At 34.4% G+C, this 18,831-nt stretch overlaps 3 protein-coding genes across 4 annotated transcripts in view; 2 read left to right on the plus strand and 1 right to left on the minus strand.

The window, feature by feature from the left end:
* LOC105203432 overlaps nt 1-18,831 on the minus strand; it is a 186,246-nt gene that overhangs the window by 151,190 nt on the left and 16,225 nt on the right. The gene's annotated exons all lie outside the window — the stretch shown is intronic.
* Nucleotides 1,151-18,831, plus strand: part of LOC105195847 — a 154,565-nt gene continuing 136,884 nt past the window's right edge. Inside the window, exon 1 of one of the 2 annotated variants that reach the window (XM_026136926.2) lies at nt 1,151-1,488. The gene's annotated coding sequence lies outside the window, so the exon portion shown is untranslated. The remainder of the gene's footprint in view (nt 1,489-18,831) is intronic. The other variant, XM_026136925.2, reaches the window with a different exon arrangement.
* Nucleotides 1,959-7,281, plus strand: LOC105203431 (trichohyalin). The gene has a single exon (XM_039448103.1). It carries the CDS (start codon nt 5,448-5,450, stop codon nt 6,666-6,668), a length of 1,221 nt encoding a protein of 406 aa, XP_039304037.1. The 5' UTR covers nt 1,959-5,447; the 3' UTR covers nt 6,669-7,281.

An 18,831-nucleotide genomic window follows, 5' to 3' on the forward strand; every position in this document is an offset into this window, starting at 1 on the left:
AACTAATACTTATTTTCTTAACAATTTATCGTTCGAAAGTGATCAAATATTCAATAATTAATAAATTACAAAAATGAAAGAATAAGAAATAAATAAAACTTTTTAATTTATTTTTATAATAAACATAGTTTCATTCGTATTAATTATAAATTTTATTATTATTACTTATCAATCTCATTTTAGTATCATTTATATTGTAAAATTTATGGTAGTACGACTTAGGAAACTTGATAGAATTTAAAAAAATATTGATTTAATTTTTGCAATAATTATAAATATGTATATACAGAGAATGTAAAATATTCTACAACAAACCTTTAGTTACGAAAATACAACGATTCAAAATAAAATTGCATAATTAGCAGCTATATAAGTTGATCAAAAATTAACATCAGATGTACCTGACTTTCTAAAACGCTGATAATTCGCACAAAATAACACAAACTTCCCATACAGCACAGGAAACTGCAGAAATATTGTTGCAACATTGCTGCAACGTTGCAACAATATTGTTGCAAGTTTTGTGCTGTATGGGTTGTTCAATTTTTGTGTCGATTATTTATTATTTACTTTTTATTTTTATCACCAAATTGCTTATATTATTTAGGAGACTGGTACGCATTCACAGTAAGTCTTTCCTCAAACGTTCCAACACTATCTTTACACACCAGAATCTCATATTACATCTTTCTAAAGATATGAAGAGCAGCTAATCATCACCAAATTTAAATTTTTTCCAAATATTAAAATGTATTCTTCAAATTAATGTTATAACGCATCATTATCGCTTTCTTCCAATTCACATCGAATTCTGCGGGCGCCAATCCGGGTAGTTGAGCAATATCGATAATATTCCAATAAATTTGAACTGTATCGAGAGACAACAATCCGATATTTAGAAATAATATTGGGCGGTGCGGTCAGTCGGTGCCCACGGGTACAGTTCGCCGCGGTTACGAAATCGAGTCGAATACCCCGACGTGTTAGGCCCTCTCGCACTCTGCGCATATCTGGCATCTCGCACGTATAATCGCACGCCCCCGACATCGCGCTCTCAGGGCCGTAGAACCCATCCGGCCGGTTTCCGTAGGGGCCCGTTGTTGGAGGGATGGGTTTAAAGGGGCCGGCGGCAAAGAGCGGAGCTGTGCGGCTCGTGTGTGCTCCGACGCGGAAAGCCGGTTAGTCGGTCTCAATCCGCCGTGGCGTTCGCGTTAAGCCAGTGCCGTTCTCCGAGTCGCGCGTCCCGAACCGGCAAGCTGAACGGATCCGACGGGACCGGAAACGCCGTAGGAGAGACCCGAGGGGCCGCGCGGATCCCTCGCCCTCGCGTCGCGTCCGTTTGGCGTCCGTTTCCCGGCGAGGAACGCCGAACGAGAGATTCCTTTGTTTCTCGGTGTACCTTCGACTGTTCTACGTTTAGTGTTTTTGGTGCACGTGCTTGCTGCGGCTCGTACACGAATTCGGTGTACCCGGACCTGCGCGCAGAGGGTACGTTTATCTGCTTTTCATTGCTACTTCCATGCACGCGGCGCACGCGTCCTCGTGCGCGTGGAGCCACCCGCGCTCGTTGAAAAAATTGCAGTACACGACCGATGCTAAGCGCGGATCGGTTAATTGACGAGATTTCACTCTCGATGTACGCAGTAATACGATGAATAGCGACAACTGAAACCTTCCGTTATACATGTTGGAATTTTCACGAGAAATCGAGAAGCATTACTTCACGAAATGTACACAGAAGAAAATTAGGGTCGAATCGACAATTCACTGTTTAAGCAAGAATGTAAAATCTTCTTGGAAGAATTTACAATCTTATAAATTCCTAAATGCAATGACAGACATAAATATATAAGTAAAATAAATTATGTCTATTTGAGATTATAAATTCTTCCAAGATTTGGTATTCTTGCTTATATATGAAGCAATGAATTGTTGATTTGATACCAGTTGTTTTTTTTTTATGTGAACAATAGATAGAAAAGCGTTGGAATAAAGATATTACTACAAAGAGTATCTTTATCAGAATTACATATTTCTCATTTATATACACTGAGAGAGAGTTGTTGACTAAATATTTCAACTTGATTACATTTCTTCAGTTCAAGTATTTATGTACTTAACCGAAATACACAGAATGCTTAAACGTCCGTTTAAGCATTTATATATGTACCTTAAATACACAACTACTTGTACCAAAGAAATTTAATTAAGTTGAAAAATTTGGTTTCTCGACTTTTTTCTCAAAATGTGAATATATTATAAAGAAAGCACATTTTTTTTCTTCACATTGAATTTTCCTTCCGAGAAGACAGAAAAGGCAAATTCTATTTCATTGCACTCATAAAATATATTATATGTTAAATACAGTGTTAGTTTAAAATTTAAAATGAAAAATCGTGAAATGCTACTTGTTTATTAAATTCTAATTTGTTTTGGAATTGTAGAATTTTCTCCCTCTTGTGTGTGTTTTATTGATAGAGATAAAATTGTCAAGGTGCTTAACGTAAAAATCTCTCCGCAAACAAACTACCATCATTAATCTGTCTTTAAAACAATTATTAAATTTACGAGATTGAAATGGTTTCGCGGAACATCTACTCCATAAAATCTGTTGCATATGCATAAAGCGTAATGCTACGCTCGAGCTATTCACTAGACAAACGATACCTATTAGTAATGTCTACGTACATTTTAACGGTCGGCAACAATTATATCGCTGCACATAAAACAAAACGGTTCGTTGAGCAAGAGTCGCCACAATTTGATCAAATAAGCGGCCTTGATCGCCCAAGAATGCCATTACTCAAGCGCACGGCGCTCTGTTCTCTTATTATCGGAGCGAATATTTTCTATCAAGTACTCTCACGTAATTCACGTACATTTTATCTTAGCAATTTTTTTACATTTGCGATTAACATACAAATTGTTTCACGAAGAAATTTAATTTTCTCGGAAATAATCTCGTCTTAATTCTTCGCATTAAAAAAATAAAATTTTAATTGTTAAACTGCTTTAAAAAGTAATATTTTGCAACAAAATAATTCGCAAATTTATTATTTCATCAAACAATTTAAACGTTCGTTTGTCTAAAAAAAAATAGAATGATCAACAAAGGAAAGTCATAGAGCTTTATAAATCATTTTATTTTTTCATAATTTGTAATGTAATTTTAACAAAGTTACTTAACGAGATAATAACTGCAAATTTTTATATTAATTCATACCAAATAATTACACATTTTACAAAATTTGGATTTTATATCTTTAACAGTATTTTTTACAGACCGATATATCGTATTAAGCTAGGAAATGTTTGAATTATTCATCCGTCAATAGAGTTATTGCAAAATCCTGCCATTGATGTTTTGATAAAATGTACGCTAACTGTGTGGGCACTCCAGCAAATTACAGTCCTGTACTCAAACTGGCAGCTGCTTTAGCCGAACAAGCGGCTCGCAATTGTGGAACGCATATGTCAAAGTCATAGGGGCAGAATGCTGATTCAATCTTTTGGTATCTTTTTAGAAAACTCGAACGAGATGATTTGTAACACATTTCGTCACGTTCTAGATCGACCCTCGTACAATACGAGTACGATTTCATCCTCTTATAAAAATCAAATTTTCCCCGGAGAATATCTTTCGAGCATTACATAAATAAATTACTTTTACATCAATTTGTACATGGTATATTAGATACAATAACATACATTAAATGTATAGGATGAACAATTGAAGAAAAATTCGCTGATAAATCTAAATATCTGTTAATGACAACACTGTAGCTTAAATTACACGCATTGTTTCACTTTCGTGATCTTCTCTATTCCTTGATCATTAATGAAAGCGCTGCAATCGCTCTAGGATTGATAAATCCTATTTAAGGTTGAATAAATAAATTTACATCCTATTTGTATAAATTATTGGATACACTCATCTTATGACATAGCCATAATCGTTATGGCAATGAGTGTACTCTTATTTAATAGAAAAGCGCCTAACGTGATCCCGAGTAAGTTCAAAGTTTGCTTGTGTATCGAAGCTGAGACCCAACGATAGTTTTCATTTTCACTACTATCAACAATAGAGCCACTGCGGAAAAAAAATGTAGCGGCATCGCAGCCCACTTCTTCCATTCACCACTAAATCTGAAATAACCCAATTCATTGTGTGCGAACATTCCCAAGGTGTACTTAACTCCCGTAAGGAAAAAATGAGAGGCGCGGACAGGAGGGGGGAGAGGAGAAGGAAGTACGAAGAAGTACTAGTCAACATGAAGGCTACCTACCGTTAATCTGAACGTTAATGCGGCTCGGTGCACGAGCATAAGTCTCGCGTCATGCGAGATGCAAATGCGAGCCGCATCGCGAGGAATTTTTTGTTGCTGACAAGCCGAGCGCTTCTTTCACCGCGCCACGCCGCGCCGCGGCGATGTTTCCCGCGTGATTCGCGCGATGTCGAATCAGACGACGCGTTAATTAATTAGCGCGTTCACCTTCGCGGAGCAAAGAATGAATAGAAAAGTGTATAGACACAAAAAAAAATGCATAATATGATGCGGTATACGCTTAACGAGCAGAAATCGACCAAAACAATGCAATGTTTAATGTATGAGCCTTCAAAGTGTATGCTAGGAAGATACCCTAGACCTTTTAATTTACAGAATTAGAACTAGATTGTAACAATGACAAAAAAATGAATTAATTAGTGATAAACCAAGTATAATTGTAATGATCGTTAAATCGTTTACATAATATTAAACACAACATAAAATTACGTTATTATACTCGTGCCAACATATTGTTATAACGAATAAACAATTGTCTCTTTCATTATCACAACTTTAATTGAAATATTGTAATCGTGAATTAATAAAAGTTTTGAAAAAAGAAATCGTCAGAAAGAACATTGATTTGGTTGATTTACGTTTAAAAAGATTAATATGATAAATATTATCCAATTTAATCGCTCGAATTAAATCTAGTTTTTCCATTATTAAATATTTAATACTATTATTCCTTAATGTTCTTTGTTAATTAACTAACTAACTTATCTACTTATTTTAACACTTATGAACGCTTTATATTTATATGTATAATACAGTGTTTATCCATTACTGGATCGTTTCTTTTGTCCATTAAATCTTTTACGCTATACATCGTAGACGCCTGTTAATGCCTGCCCTAAATTACAGTAAAAAATTTTCGAAGATGTACAAATATATATTATTTCTGCATTTAAATTAATCCGCGTTTTCTACATCCGTTGAACTAGCGTTGAACTAACCCTTGCAGGCGAAACCGGAAGATTATGACCAGCTCGCAACACGTTAGAGCGCAGCTCGCCTAACCCCAACGCAGCTCACATCCAATTCCACGATCTGTATCGCGCGAACGCGCAATCTCCTCCGGATCGAAAGGCGAGAGATATCTAAAATTAACGGTCAACGATGGACGAAACACCCCCGAGCAACGAGAACGCTTTGTACTTCGCCCGGTTTCGTCGCAGTTGCCGCAACCGCGAGTCTTATGACACGATCGCGGAACTGGCGGCTGAATTGCGGCGTGCCTATATGGTGAAAGGGCTGCAGGCTCAACTCGATGAGAAACAGGCGCACAAATACGCCGAGCTCGTGCGAAAACGCGAGGTCGCCGACTTGATCCGGCAGGAACAGCAGGAAGTGTTGGAGGAGGATCTCCGGTGCCAGTCGGAGATCCTGCGGAAGTCGGAGGAGTACAGACGGCAGTTGGACGAGCAGTTGACACGAAAAGAGAATGAGAGAAGAGTCATTGTGGAGGAAGCACGCGAGTACAGGAAGTTCTTGGAAGAAGTGGACCGAGAGCAAGAGGAACGGGAGCGCTCGAAGGCGCTGGAGAAGAGGTGCAAGCTGGTGGAGAAAACGAGGCAAGAAAGAGTGATCCTCGAAGAAACGAGGGAGGCGCGTCGACAGGAGGAGCGCGAGGCGGAAGAGAAGAAGCGACTGAAAGATCTCGAGTACTTGAAGGAGATAGAGGAGAGATCGAAGGAGATGAGCAGGCTGCGACGGGAGCAGATAGAGAGGCGCGAGCGTGTCCTGCTGGAAACAACGAGGCTGATGCTGGACGCCCAGGCACGAAAACGAGAAAGGGAAGAGCGACTGATTGATCTCGTGGCAGAGGAGATCAGGTGCGAGCTTGTAATCAGGGAGATGGAGGAGGCGATGCGTAGGAAAAAGATGCAGCAAGAACTGGCAGCCAGTTTACGGGAACAGATAGTCTTCACGGAACGGTGCAGGCTGCGTTTCGTGGAGGAGGATAAAGCATGGGCCGACGAAGTTATGAGAAAGATTATGGAAGATGAGAGGATGGCGAGGTGCACGGCGGAGGCGAAAAGAAGGCTTAGAGTGCAGTACCGGAAAGACCTGGAGAGTTTGATTGAGCACCGCCGCAGGATTCGCGAAGAGGAGATTGCTAGGATTGAGGAAATCGCTAAAGAGCAACAGAAATTGGAACTACTCGAGGCAGAACGTGCGAAGGAGGAGAGGAAGCGCTTGTTGATGATACACGCAGCTAATATCGCCAACTTTGTGAACAGGGCGACTCTCACTGCCGAGGAACAAGAGATGCTCGACGTATTAACGAAGAAAAATAGGGACGCTGAAAATATCGATGATGGAGGCGCGAAAGATTGAACAAAGGTGATAGAGGCGCTAAGAAAATTTCATTTCCAGATAGCAGTGTCGGCGAAAGAATCGTTATAATGAGAAGGTAGAGAATAACAATAATGAAAAGTTATTGTACTATCCGTGGAAAAAAAAAATGGCAACGATCGATCTGGATTCATCGCAGTATTCGCAAGTAACTAGAATTTGTGGGACGGTTAATAAAGAGAAAGAAGCTAAGGTCGACGAAGGGAGTAACATTAAAGTTAGCAAGGAAGTGCAATATATAGCTGGAAAAAGAAAGAAACTTCGTTTGGCAAGAAGCAGAGTTCGAAAGAGTAAAGGCCAAAGAAAACGCAGTGATCGACGAGGAGAAAACTGAGATTGACGACGACAGTGATGTTAAAGTTGAAGAACGTGTTTCTTCCTTGACGTTACGTGTACCTTATTAACAAGAGAGGAAAACAATTCATAGAAGATTAAAATTCGTTTATTCAGCATTTGCCTTTGAACAATTTCATCGATCGTTTCGTTAATAATTTTTAAGAAAAACCGAGTATGTGTGAAAGAATGGGGATTCGTGGTTAAATGAACATGTATACAATGTTTGCTTTTAATAAAAAAGTTAATTACTGGAATAAAATCGTGCCTGTTTATTTATATACCGTTGAAACATGCGATGTCAAGAACCGTTAATATGATCGCGAGACAGGAATGAGGTTTATGAAGGAGACAGTCCTATATCTTGAAAGAAAAAGAACCAGAGGAAAGCCGTTGAAGAAGAACGTTGGAGGAAAGCCAATTAAAAAAAAAAAAAATTATCTCCAAGAGCGATCTCAAAAATATTACGCAGGAAATTAAGGCTCGTTCGAAATAAACACATACGAAGCACTTGTCGGAAATAATATAAGAATATTGAACTTCATAAAAAAATAGATTTGCATGGTATTAATACGTCAACGAATAATGGTTTATTTGTAGGTAACGAGTTTTACGACAACAAAAATTAATATTAAATAAGTATATAATTAATTGTAACATATAAAACATTAAGTTAAATAAAAGATCGTTATTACATCAATTCTTTTAATTTATAAATTTAAATAATTTTGCGAGATATTATCAAGGATATATTCTAAATAAAAAGAGGTTATAATAAGAAAAAGACGAGACAAAATTTTACATTTTTTTACATATTCAGCCTTTCAAAGAAATAGGAATTTTTGACAGAAAATATATCTAACAATCGTATTTCGACGGGAATGATAGGCAACGATTGAAAGGAGCGGAAACTATTTTGGTAAACAGGATATAGTGTTTCGTAAGAAGGTCACGAAGAAAACCGCGAGAGAGATGGGGAAAAAAACCGGAAATTGTAGCGGAGGTTAAAAAACTAACGAACGTTCAATGCCATAGATTTTACACATGTGTGCAGGATATGTTGCAAGATCCGCCAAATCCCAGTTTGCTAAAACGAAATTAGTTGAACAAGTGTAGCAGTAAGAAACATGAAACACAGGTATATGCGCATAGTAATAGAAACATCAGACACGCGCAAAATGTTACTTAAAATAAAAATGAACTGACATAAGAAATAAAAATTAATATTATTTTTCAACTACGGAAAAGTGATTTAACTGTACTATATTGTTTTATGTGGTGCAAAAATCGTTAGAGCACGTCTTTTAAATCGCCAAATTATCGATCCGATGCAACAACTTCTAACATGTTCGGCCCTTTTGCTCTCGCGGACGAGACTTGTCACGTGCACCAATGCGGCATTGAAATTGCATCGTGAGATAACTTACGAATGTAGAAAGATTGAGCAAGCCTGACACGCATGCGTTAAAATATTTAAATGTGTTGAAATTACAGAGACTATCGATCGATACTTGATTTTTCATGTTATCGAAACCTTAAATTATTGTTAGCGCATAGCACGCGATGTGTTGCAAGGCGACACGGCTTGTGCGGTAACATGATTGACATACAAATTGCGTATAATATTCCCTTAATATCCGTTATCCTGCTGGATATTAATCATGGCGTCAAGATAAGGATATAATGGCCACTAAGAATCACGTATCGTGGTAATTTATAAAAGTTAAGGATAGGGAAAACATTTTGTAGATGTAATTATTCTACCTGAATAAACTGGATATTCATAATTACGGTCTTCAAAGATGAATTTTCGACCCTCACTGTCATCGTTATACCAATTCACGTGTATTTCAACTTAGATAAATTGACGCAATAAATTGTTGAAATTGATATATGCCCTGTTAAAGGGACTATTTACATCATATTCTGTTTGCGTTTTGTACGTAATATATGTATAATGGCATGCTTTTCATTTTGTTACACAGATACAAATTTATTTGTAAAATGTATCTTCAAATTTTGCTATTTCGATGCAGTCAGCGTAAAGATCTATGTATGTATGATTCTTTTTTAATAAAGGAAAAAGTATTTCAACGGTACTTTTTTCCTTCAGGCGAAAGACGTAAGCGCAATAACAAATATCCTTGACAATATTCGCAAAATTAGACAGAACTCTTCGGGACATTTAGTGTAAGACAGCACGGATGTGCTCCCTCAGCACCTGTCGCCAGGTGCTGCATGACTGTTCGAATATCCAAAGATTTCCCATGAGAGGCACTGTTCGAATTTTCAAGAAATTTGCGTATCCGTTACTGAGCATATCATTTAGCACAGTTTAAGCGGAATGTACACTAGGAAAAATGTTTCGTTTCAACGAACCAATTTATTTTGTCGTGACAACAAAATAATTTGGTGAAAATGAACTAAACAAAGCTAGTATAAACGAATATTTTTTTACTTGCATTTTATTTATTTCTACAAAATGCTTTTGTTAAACGCTAACAAAATTAATGTTATTAAGGAAAATTTAAGTGTTTGTGTATTGCTTTATATCAAATATTTTGACTATTAAAATAAAAAATTTTATTTAAAAATATTATTTTTTCCGTGAGTTTTATATAAATGCTGCTACCATGTTAGCTGCGCAAATTTACAGGTAATAAATACAAATACAATACGTTGAATATTAAGGAATCGTTTTTCTTTTTTCCCCCTGTATTTTGCCATCAATAAAGTTTAATTAGTGATTAGTAGTAGGTTAGTAGTATAATTGTACAATATATTAAAATATATAATTATTACACTTTAATAGTATGTATTTTGCGTATTGACGTAGAGTTGTGCGTCTACTCTTTGTGCCAAAGACTTTACTTCAAAATCGACCAGAAACATATGATGTTACTCAATCGCTACCTCTCGGAAGGCAATGACACATCACTGAGACTATCTTGCCATGTAAACTCCTCTAATTAGGCCCTTTGAAACCGGCATGTAATTTATAGGTCCCGTAGCTGTGTAAATTGTAAAAAGCGTACACCACGGAAATATGCTGAGAGGTCATCACGCTTCTGATAAGAGACTAAAAACGAGAACAGTCGTCCTTAAAAGATCGACAATTACAAAATTCTTCGAGAGCAAGATTAAAATATTTCGATTTCGACAAATTTGTATTTGTTGAATTTTTACCATTCTCGTCCACTACGTTTGATTTCGATGATCGCATTTGCATAGTTAACTCAACTTACTTTGTTTATTCGACGTTAAACTTCAAACGGCCTTCGTGTTTATATATTTTCTTTTTCTCATTGTGGTATGTCAAACTCAAAATCCTACGTCAATTGTGTTTTGAACGTTATTGTTCGCGGCACATCTCTTTGTTTATATGTCAATTAATTCTGTTGAGCGCAAATTTTGAAAAGGTTTGTTTTTCAGCACACAAAGAAAACATGATTTATTATATTAAATTTTAAAATTGCTACAAAATCTGTTAACCATTGTTAACAGAAATGAAATGTACATCTACTGTCTAGTAATCATTTTAATTATTTTATACAATCTAGTCATAAAACAAAATGATTTAATTATGTATCGCCTCTCTAATTTACAATACATAAATATCAATATATAAATCTATATATAATTCGATATACAAAATATAATTAAATAAAAAAAAATTTTTTTAAATCACTATTAATTTTTTACGGAATTTACACGTTGTATATAATTATATGCATACATATACATATGTATAGATTTGAATAATTGGCATAATTTCTTTTCTGTTGTATGATAATTAAGAATGCACATTTTTTACAAGAGGAGATCCAGGTATGTATTTCGCGAATTTTGAAATGTTCAATATTAAGATGTAAAATTTAATGTAAAAATAATATAAAACAATCTTCAATAGATACATTCTGCAAATATTGCACAATAAAGCATCATGAATTGACAAAAATTTCTAAATAATATTTGTTAAAAATTACGTAATCCTCGTGCGGCATAAATAAATACCGAAGTTACCCTATAACACAATATATTTAGTTAAAAAAATGTCTTAACTAAACAGTTTTACTAAAGGTACTTTTGTTTAGTGTATAATTTATGCACAAATGTTATTTACTACAGATTGAAATAATAAATAGTATTTTACAGTCCATAATTTCTCTTCTTCGCAATCATTTGCGATATTCAATAATTATCAATTTTTAACGATAAAATGTAATTATTGAAAAAAAGATTGTTTGATTTTTTGTACGTATAAATTCTACTTAATTAATTTTATGTATGCCGTGTTATTAAAGTATTTTAATGTTTTATTGAAACACTAATATCCATTTGTAAAGAATTCATTCAAATATCTTTGTGACAATATTTTACAACATGAAAGTATTCGTAGCATTCCGTGGAAAAAAAATGGAAAATTCTTCGAAAGATCCTTCGAAGCTTTGGTCTCGCGTGATTGTCATAAATATGTCACCAACAGAGTTCGTATTAATTAAGAACACGTCAGAATGGAATCTCGACACCGCAGGCCGTAATTAAATGCGATCGTTACGATCGTTCGATATCGCCATTCAAGTCATTCGGGTACCGATTCCAAAATCGTTTTAATCGATACCGACATTCTTTTGTAAGAGGCTTCTCGTGTCTATCCAGAAGTAATAAACACATCCATCTTCGCAGTAATGCATTCATGATTATTTATGAACAATCTTATGTATTCATTAGAGTATTAAAGAAAAAACAAAGACGTGGAAAACGATCATATTGATGTCTAAATTAAATGGAAGTTCTTTCTGATATAATCTTAAAACAACACACATTCATCAATATTAACATAATTGATGATACAAAAAATACATTAATAATTGTCATAAAAAAAGTTAATTGTTTTTAAATAATCGTATTTTTAGCAACTGTAATTAAATAAAAAACTTCATCATTCATTTCTAAATTAAAAAAGGAAAAAAAAATTCTTCTTAAAATTAGATATAGTTTCTTTAAAAATATCTTTACACGTTAAAAAAATTTAAAGCTCTTTTTTAGAAAATTATAAGTTTCAAGTTAAAAAAAAATCTTCCGAGATAAGATTTTCCTATTAGACGTCAGTCCTATCGCGCCAAGAAAATCAGGATAAAAGCCAAGCCGCACGCAGTGTATTGAAACATTAATCTCCTGGATAAGGTACAAGTGGCTTATACCTCCAATCGCCGAGAACTAATTACATCATGTGTAATAAGTCTGTTGATCGTGCGCAGCGAGTGTAACAGAATCGGTTCGGCGCGCGGCGATGCAGTGGTTAAAACACGTGCAGGAGTCCGTGCGCAAGAACGCGAAACAAAAATTCAATATTGAAACGACTGGTTAAATAATTATCGCAGCGCCCGATTATAAATCTGCAAATTCGCCGCTGCTATCGATCGCTAAAACGAGCGCTAACAATAAGTCGACGATAAATCCATGGCCGATCCCGTGCCACTCGACCGACAACTTCGAGTTTCGCAAATTACGCCGTAATAACGACCCTTCGCTTTCCTTGTAAATTGTTCGCGACGTTGTAAATTGTCCGCGAGTGGAAGTCCCGAGAGCAGCTTCTAGAATTAACGCCGTGATGTTAATCGAGACACTCGCCCGGCCGGTTCTTAATAGGGTATCGGTGCACTACTTTATCATTTTACTACTATAGGGACTTAGGAAAATTCATTCCAATTTTTCAAAGAGCTTACTATTTTTTCATAATATCGATCTCGCTCAGAGCATGGTAAGGAACAAGTAGTCGCGGATGTATTAACTTCAATTATGTTTGCGTTTGAGACAATATTCTAAAAAGAGTACAACGCATCAAGAGATGCTTTGAAAAATATTAAATCATTATTTCATCGAGCTCAAAATTAACAGTAATAATTATATATAAATTGCATTACAAAGTTTTGAACGTATTGTGTGTTTGTGTATTGCATATTCGTATTTGACCTTATTAATCATCGCTGCATAATTTTAACACGTAATTTAGTTGATGTTTAATACGCTACAGAGCATTTATCAATTGCTGTTAATTGTATGCAACAAATATCTCTTAATTGGCACATAAAATAATTTTGAATAGCAATAATTTATTAATATATACGTATTGTGTCCAATTCATCATGTGAAGCTACATGATCTAGTTAGACTTTGTATAAATTACATTATTGAAACTGCATTCATTATATTCAGCTAATCTTGTTATCTAGTGCATTCATATCATTTATATGCATATGCATTACACATTACACTATATGGCATGCACTAATCAATTTATGATTAACTTCATTTTTGTTACTATCACATAGACTATCACATTATTCGTATTAAATGTGAAAATATTTATAAATAATTTTTTAGAATATTACTACAAAACTTTACAAAATCTGAGCTAAATCCCAAATAACATTTTTGTATGATATTCTACGGAAAGAAGTTTCAGTTCTATGCTGAAATATCTAAAAATTTAATTAGAAATTTGAAAATAATTTTGTTGAATAAAAAAAATAATCAAGCTAATTGGTAAAATGTTAAAATTTTTTGCAACATTGTTCCTATATAATTGTTTTGTTGGTCCAATTTATTTTCAAATCCGTGTAGTCAGCTAAAATTTTAAATACTTTGTTCACAAGTCGTTCTTTTCGCATTCAAAAATCAAATAATATATTAATTAAAAATGAATGCACTGATATATCATCGTGCATAATTATGAGCGCACGCTGTGATATTACTTCGGATAACGATTATAAGATGCGCCAGGTACTTAAGAGTCAATGAAAAACGAACTATGATCTAGAAGATATTGATTGCTACAAGAAGCTTGTTGCGAAAATCGATTTGTTACGTATTCTTCGAATGCCAAAGAGGGACTTGTGTGACGATTCAACTGTTCGGCGTGCCCGACGGGTCAATATTTCACTTCTTAACGCTCTGTTAAATCGTCGAGTGTCCGCAGCGAGAGTCGAAACCTATGCAAATATGATTGCGCCGAAATCGCAGCGGGACGAGACTTTTAACGAGCAAGAAACGGACGGTCGATCTCGTAACGAATCCGAGGACTTAAAACGATTCGTTGAATGCATATAACGAGTACCGTTAGGCGGAATTATTTGTTATGTGGGACGCGACATGTTTTTTTTTAGACAGAGTTTTTTTAGCTTTTTTGCTCGTTGTTGTATAAAAGCAGATCTTTTATTATCCGAAATAAATTTGATCAGTTACGTTAATTTCATCGCGATGAAAAACAGAAACAAATCCCAGTTTTATTTCATGTTCTCGCATTAAAAGATTCTTCCTGTTGTTTTATATTATACGCATATTATTCATAAATATTATAAATTGAATATTATAAAATAGTATATACGCACAAAAAAATCTTCAATTTCGAAAAATATAAAAATATAATAAAAGAGAAGGTGATATTATAGGCCGTCTAGGTATTGTAGTTGTTTGTATTATTAAGACGAATTCTAGTAATTACGAAATCATTTGTTTAGTAGCCTGTCGTTACGTACTGACGCTAATATGCCAATATACAATAGCCGACACGTGTTATAAGGCATTTTTACTCTCAAGCATTTCAAAATATATTTTAACCTTTAATTACACATATTTTCTTATTCTTTTTACTTGAGCGTATTATTACACGCGAATATATGTATACTCGAATTTCTTTTGTTATTTAATTTTTTATTTGGCAATATTTTGAGTTATGCAAAGTTAAACAATAATATTTTATTGCGGTCTAAGTGTGCTAGTAACATAACTACCCGATATTTTCGTATCGAAATTATTTTCAATAAATCAATTGTCACTCTATAGGACTGCATTCATAAACATATTATTAGATATAATTTTATTCTTGTTATTTAATATTAAATAAAGATTATAAATATTATACAAATATTATAAAATAGTATCTGTAATGTTTCTGAATGCAGGAAAATTCAAGAAATCATGGAAAATTAAAAATATATAATTTTGTAACAAAATACCGTATTATTTTCAAATAAAATCAATTTGTTTGTTGTAGCCCAGATTACCATTCACGTTCCTCCTTGACTTATTATGATATATTTTTATAAATAATATTCAGTAAAAGAAAAATAAATATTTTATAACTTTAAGTTTAGAATGCATTAAATAATACTTTGAAAAATATAACCGTTAAGTTTCAATATAAAAAAATGATTATTTACAAAATTATTGCATAAAATGTAAATAGATGGCCAGAATACCACTTCCCCTCTATTTCCGCGAATTTTGCTTATGACCCGTATTCATAGTCGATTTCAAGATCGTCTTAAGTAACGTCTTAAGATGCTAATACGGCTCTCTGATTGGTTGATGGCATCTTAAAATGATCTTAAATATAAGAATCGACTATGAATATCGGCTTATGTAAGATCAAGAAATTAGAACATTTATAAAGATATAATACAGATTCATGTTTCATACCACAATTTGAAACAAATTAAATAGAAGACGATCAAAGCAAGATCTTGGTGCTGAAATAAATATTTCATACGTGATTTTCACATACCTACGGCTTCCGATTCATTCGAACTGAAATAAAGATGTAATTATGACAACGCGATTGTCAGACATGCAATAAAAGCACAGCTACTAGCAAAGCCACAGCGATGGAATGTATCGCGTTATAAAGAGAGTATCTCGAAGAGAACATTTTATTATCAATTAATATAATTCATTCACTCGATGGTTGTGACCTTCGACCCGTAATAACACGTCGACGTCAAGTACGACATGGTCAATAGAAAGTTACGTTTATCGTCGTCGTTAAAGGACACGCCGGCGCGCGGACATTTATTTCACTGTTTTGCCTATTAAAACGGTTCTTACATTCGGCGCGCATCCACTCTTCGCATATCGAGACATAATGCCTCGGTATGCAGGACGAGAGCGCGAGAGAGAGGTGGCACGGGGTGAGAAGGTCATAAAATAAACGTCAAGCTTGAACGCGTCGTAAAACGCTCGCGAGCGCTCGCGCGGCACCCGTGGGTGCTGCTGCGTCCTCCCTCTTGCCACGAGCCCTAAGCCCTAACCGGTGTTCTGCACTGAGAGCTTATGATCTGGTGATCCCTGTTCATTCTTCGCGGGAAACGATTGAAGAGACGGGCGACGCGCCCCCGCGCAGGTTTACCTCGGCGTAAAAATTAGAGGCGACCGTAGAGAAAAGCGAGAAAACCGGAGCTATTCACGGCCGAATATTTACGGCGACAGTTACGTATGCATCGGGACGTGATTGGGAAATCCTCGTGTCCCGGGGATTCATAACACGGCGATGTCGCGGCGAGTCTTTCAAATAAATCGATAGCGATAGCGTAGAACTCCCGCTATAGAAAATGTGACCTCTCCTCAAATCGGCGAATTATACCTTTGAGTTCCGCGTACGAACGTATTATGCACTTAAGTTCTTGGCATTAATGAAAATTTAATTCCTCGAGAACATGTGATATTTTTATTCATACACCGTCAGGTTATCCCCACGACGATAAACTTCGTGCAGTAGAATGAGATATTTCTGGGTAAATATAATGACGCTTGTCAGTCAAATGATATGATGACAGTAATTTGAATTTTAATGAATAATTCTTTGCTTATTTAGTATTTTCGTAGATCACAGATTCTAAATATTATTCTAAAATTTTAATGCAATATCCCTACAAGTGTTATAATATTCCTAGAATATTATACGAATGTTATTAAAAATTAAAATAATATTTCGACAATATTATTTCGAGAATAATATTTTTTAATATTATAGGAATATCGTATCGATGTTATATGTTCGCTAAATGTAATATTCGTGGTATATTATTTCAATATCCATGGAATATTTTGAAAATGTTCTACAAATATTATTTTTGTTCAAAAATTAATGAATTATTATGCATAAATTATTTATAAACTTAATAATTCTTCTATTTAAGTTAGATTATTCCCGATAATTTAAAATACTGAAATAAATAATATTATTTACTTCTCATATAATATTCATATAACATTATCAGGAGTGGACATATAATCACTTTTTACTAATATTAAATATCATTTCAGAAATATTATTTAATAATGAATAATATTGTAGCGCTTATAGAAATCAACAATTTGCGGGGACAAAATGGGTGAAAAAAAATCAGTTTAATATCGTTTGAAAAATAAATAAATAAATAAATATCGAAAAGGTCTTATTCCAAGAATTAAAAGAACAAGCAATAAATTCTGACATTTATATGTGTATTATCTGCGCCTGTTACATTTATCTAAAAATATTGTTGTACATTTATCTAAGAATATATGCAACTGCCACTTGTGTGCAGATAGGATTTATTAATGAATAGTCTGCCATCTACTATTCACCGGCTATCTATAAGCTACTGATGCATTGTCAATAGCAATTTATCCACTATCGCCATCGATTCGCAGGCAGTGGCGAGCCACGACACACGTACGTTAATAACTTACATGTGGCAATTTACCTATTCTCCTATCCGCTGATGTTTCTATGGATACTATATTTATCTACAAGCGATTTATAGCCATAATCCACGCAAATTGACAATAAGAGAAAATTGGACTGGAAAGTGCTGTTATGTTTTACACTCAAATGGAATGTAATGTGCTTCCTCCTAATTGCTACTTTTGAATAAAGCACAATTGAAACTCTTGTACGCCGTGTACTTCATAAAATTCAAAAAACGAAAAATTCAAATATATAAAATGTTACGTTTTCAAAAACTTCTGTGATCACATTAACCTTATTTCTCTCTCTTCTTTTTTTTTCTTAGAAAAATTAGAATATTACGGTACTTCATCCCTACAGTTCGTTAGCATACGAAACTTTAAACCCTTAAACGGAATACTGCATTCGTAATTTTAACACAATTAGAATTGTTCTGAATACAAGATGATCTTTAACTGTAGGATAAGTTTGCAGTCGGTACGCCATTAATCACAGTTTAAATTTGCGTTTCGAGTTAAGTTTGCGAACTACATTAGTAAGTTGCAATGTTCGCCGAAGTGGATGAGGAACATTGCGATATTTCGTGAGAAACGGAAGCGACGTGCCGCAGGGCGATCACGCTGTGCAAAAAAGCGACAGACAATGAATGGAGTCTTAAAACGAAGCGGTCGGGAGTGCGCGTAATGATATCTTGATATTCCCGTGTACGTAATGATACCTTGATACCTCCTTTCCGTTTGAAATCTTTACCGCTTGCTACTCGTCGTGCCAGCTTGATGCAATTTCTGCACAGCTGTTGAAATAGAGCAGCCACATTTAAATGAAAACGTCGTGTCATCTCGTGAAAATTCATAGCCTTGATATACAATATTATATACATAGATATATATACACATATACAGTATATATATAATGTACATGTATCCCTCTAAGTATACAATATTCCTAAAATATTATACGAATATTTTTAATATGATTTTAACACTATGAGAATATTATGTTACTGTTATGTTTCCATTTTTGCATAACATTCGTGGTATGTTATTTTAATATCGTTGGAATATTACGAAAATGTATGAATATTATTAATTACTGTGGTAAATAATTAATGTAAATTATTATGCATAAAATATTCTTAAACTTTATAATTCTTACATTTAAAAGTTATAATATTCCCAATAATTTAAAATATTAAAATACTGACATATTAAATACTATTATTTACTTCTTTATGTAATATTCATATAATATTATCAGGAATGAATATATAACCATTTTTATTAATATTTCAGGAATATT

The sequence above is a fragment of the Solenopsis invicta genome, chromosome 4 (genome assembly GCF_016802725.1).
Source record: "Solenopsis invicta isolate M01_SB chromosome 4, UNIL_Sinv_3.0, whole genome shotgun sequence".
NCBI classification, from domain to species: domain Eukaryota; kingdom Metazoa; phylum Arthropoda; class Insecta; order Hymenoptera; family Formicidae; genus Solenopsis; species Solenopsis invicta.

Bases quoted from the DNA above. Each gene is read 5' to 3' on its own strand.
- LOC105203431 (XM_039448103.1), top strand. From the start codon at position 5,448: ATGGACGAAACACCCCCGAGCAACGAGAACGCTTTGTACTTCGCCCGG.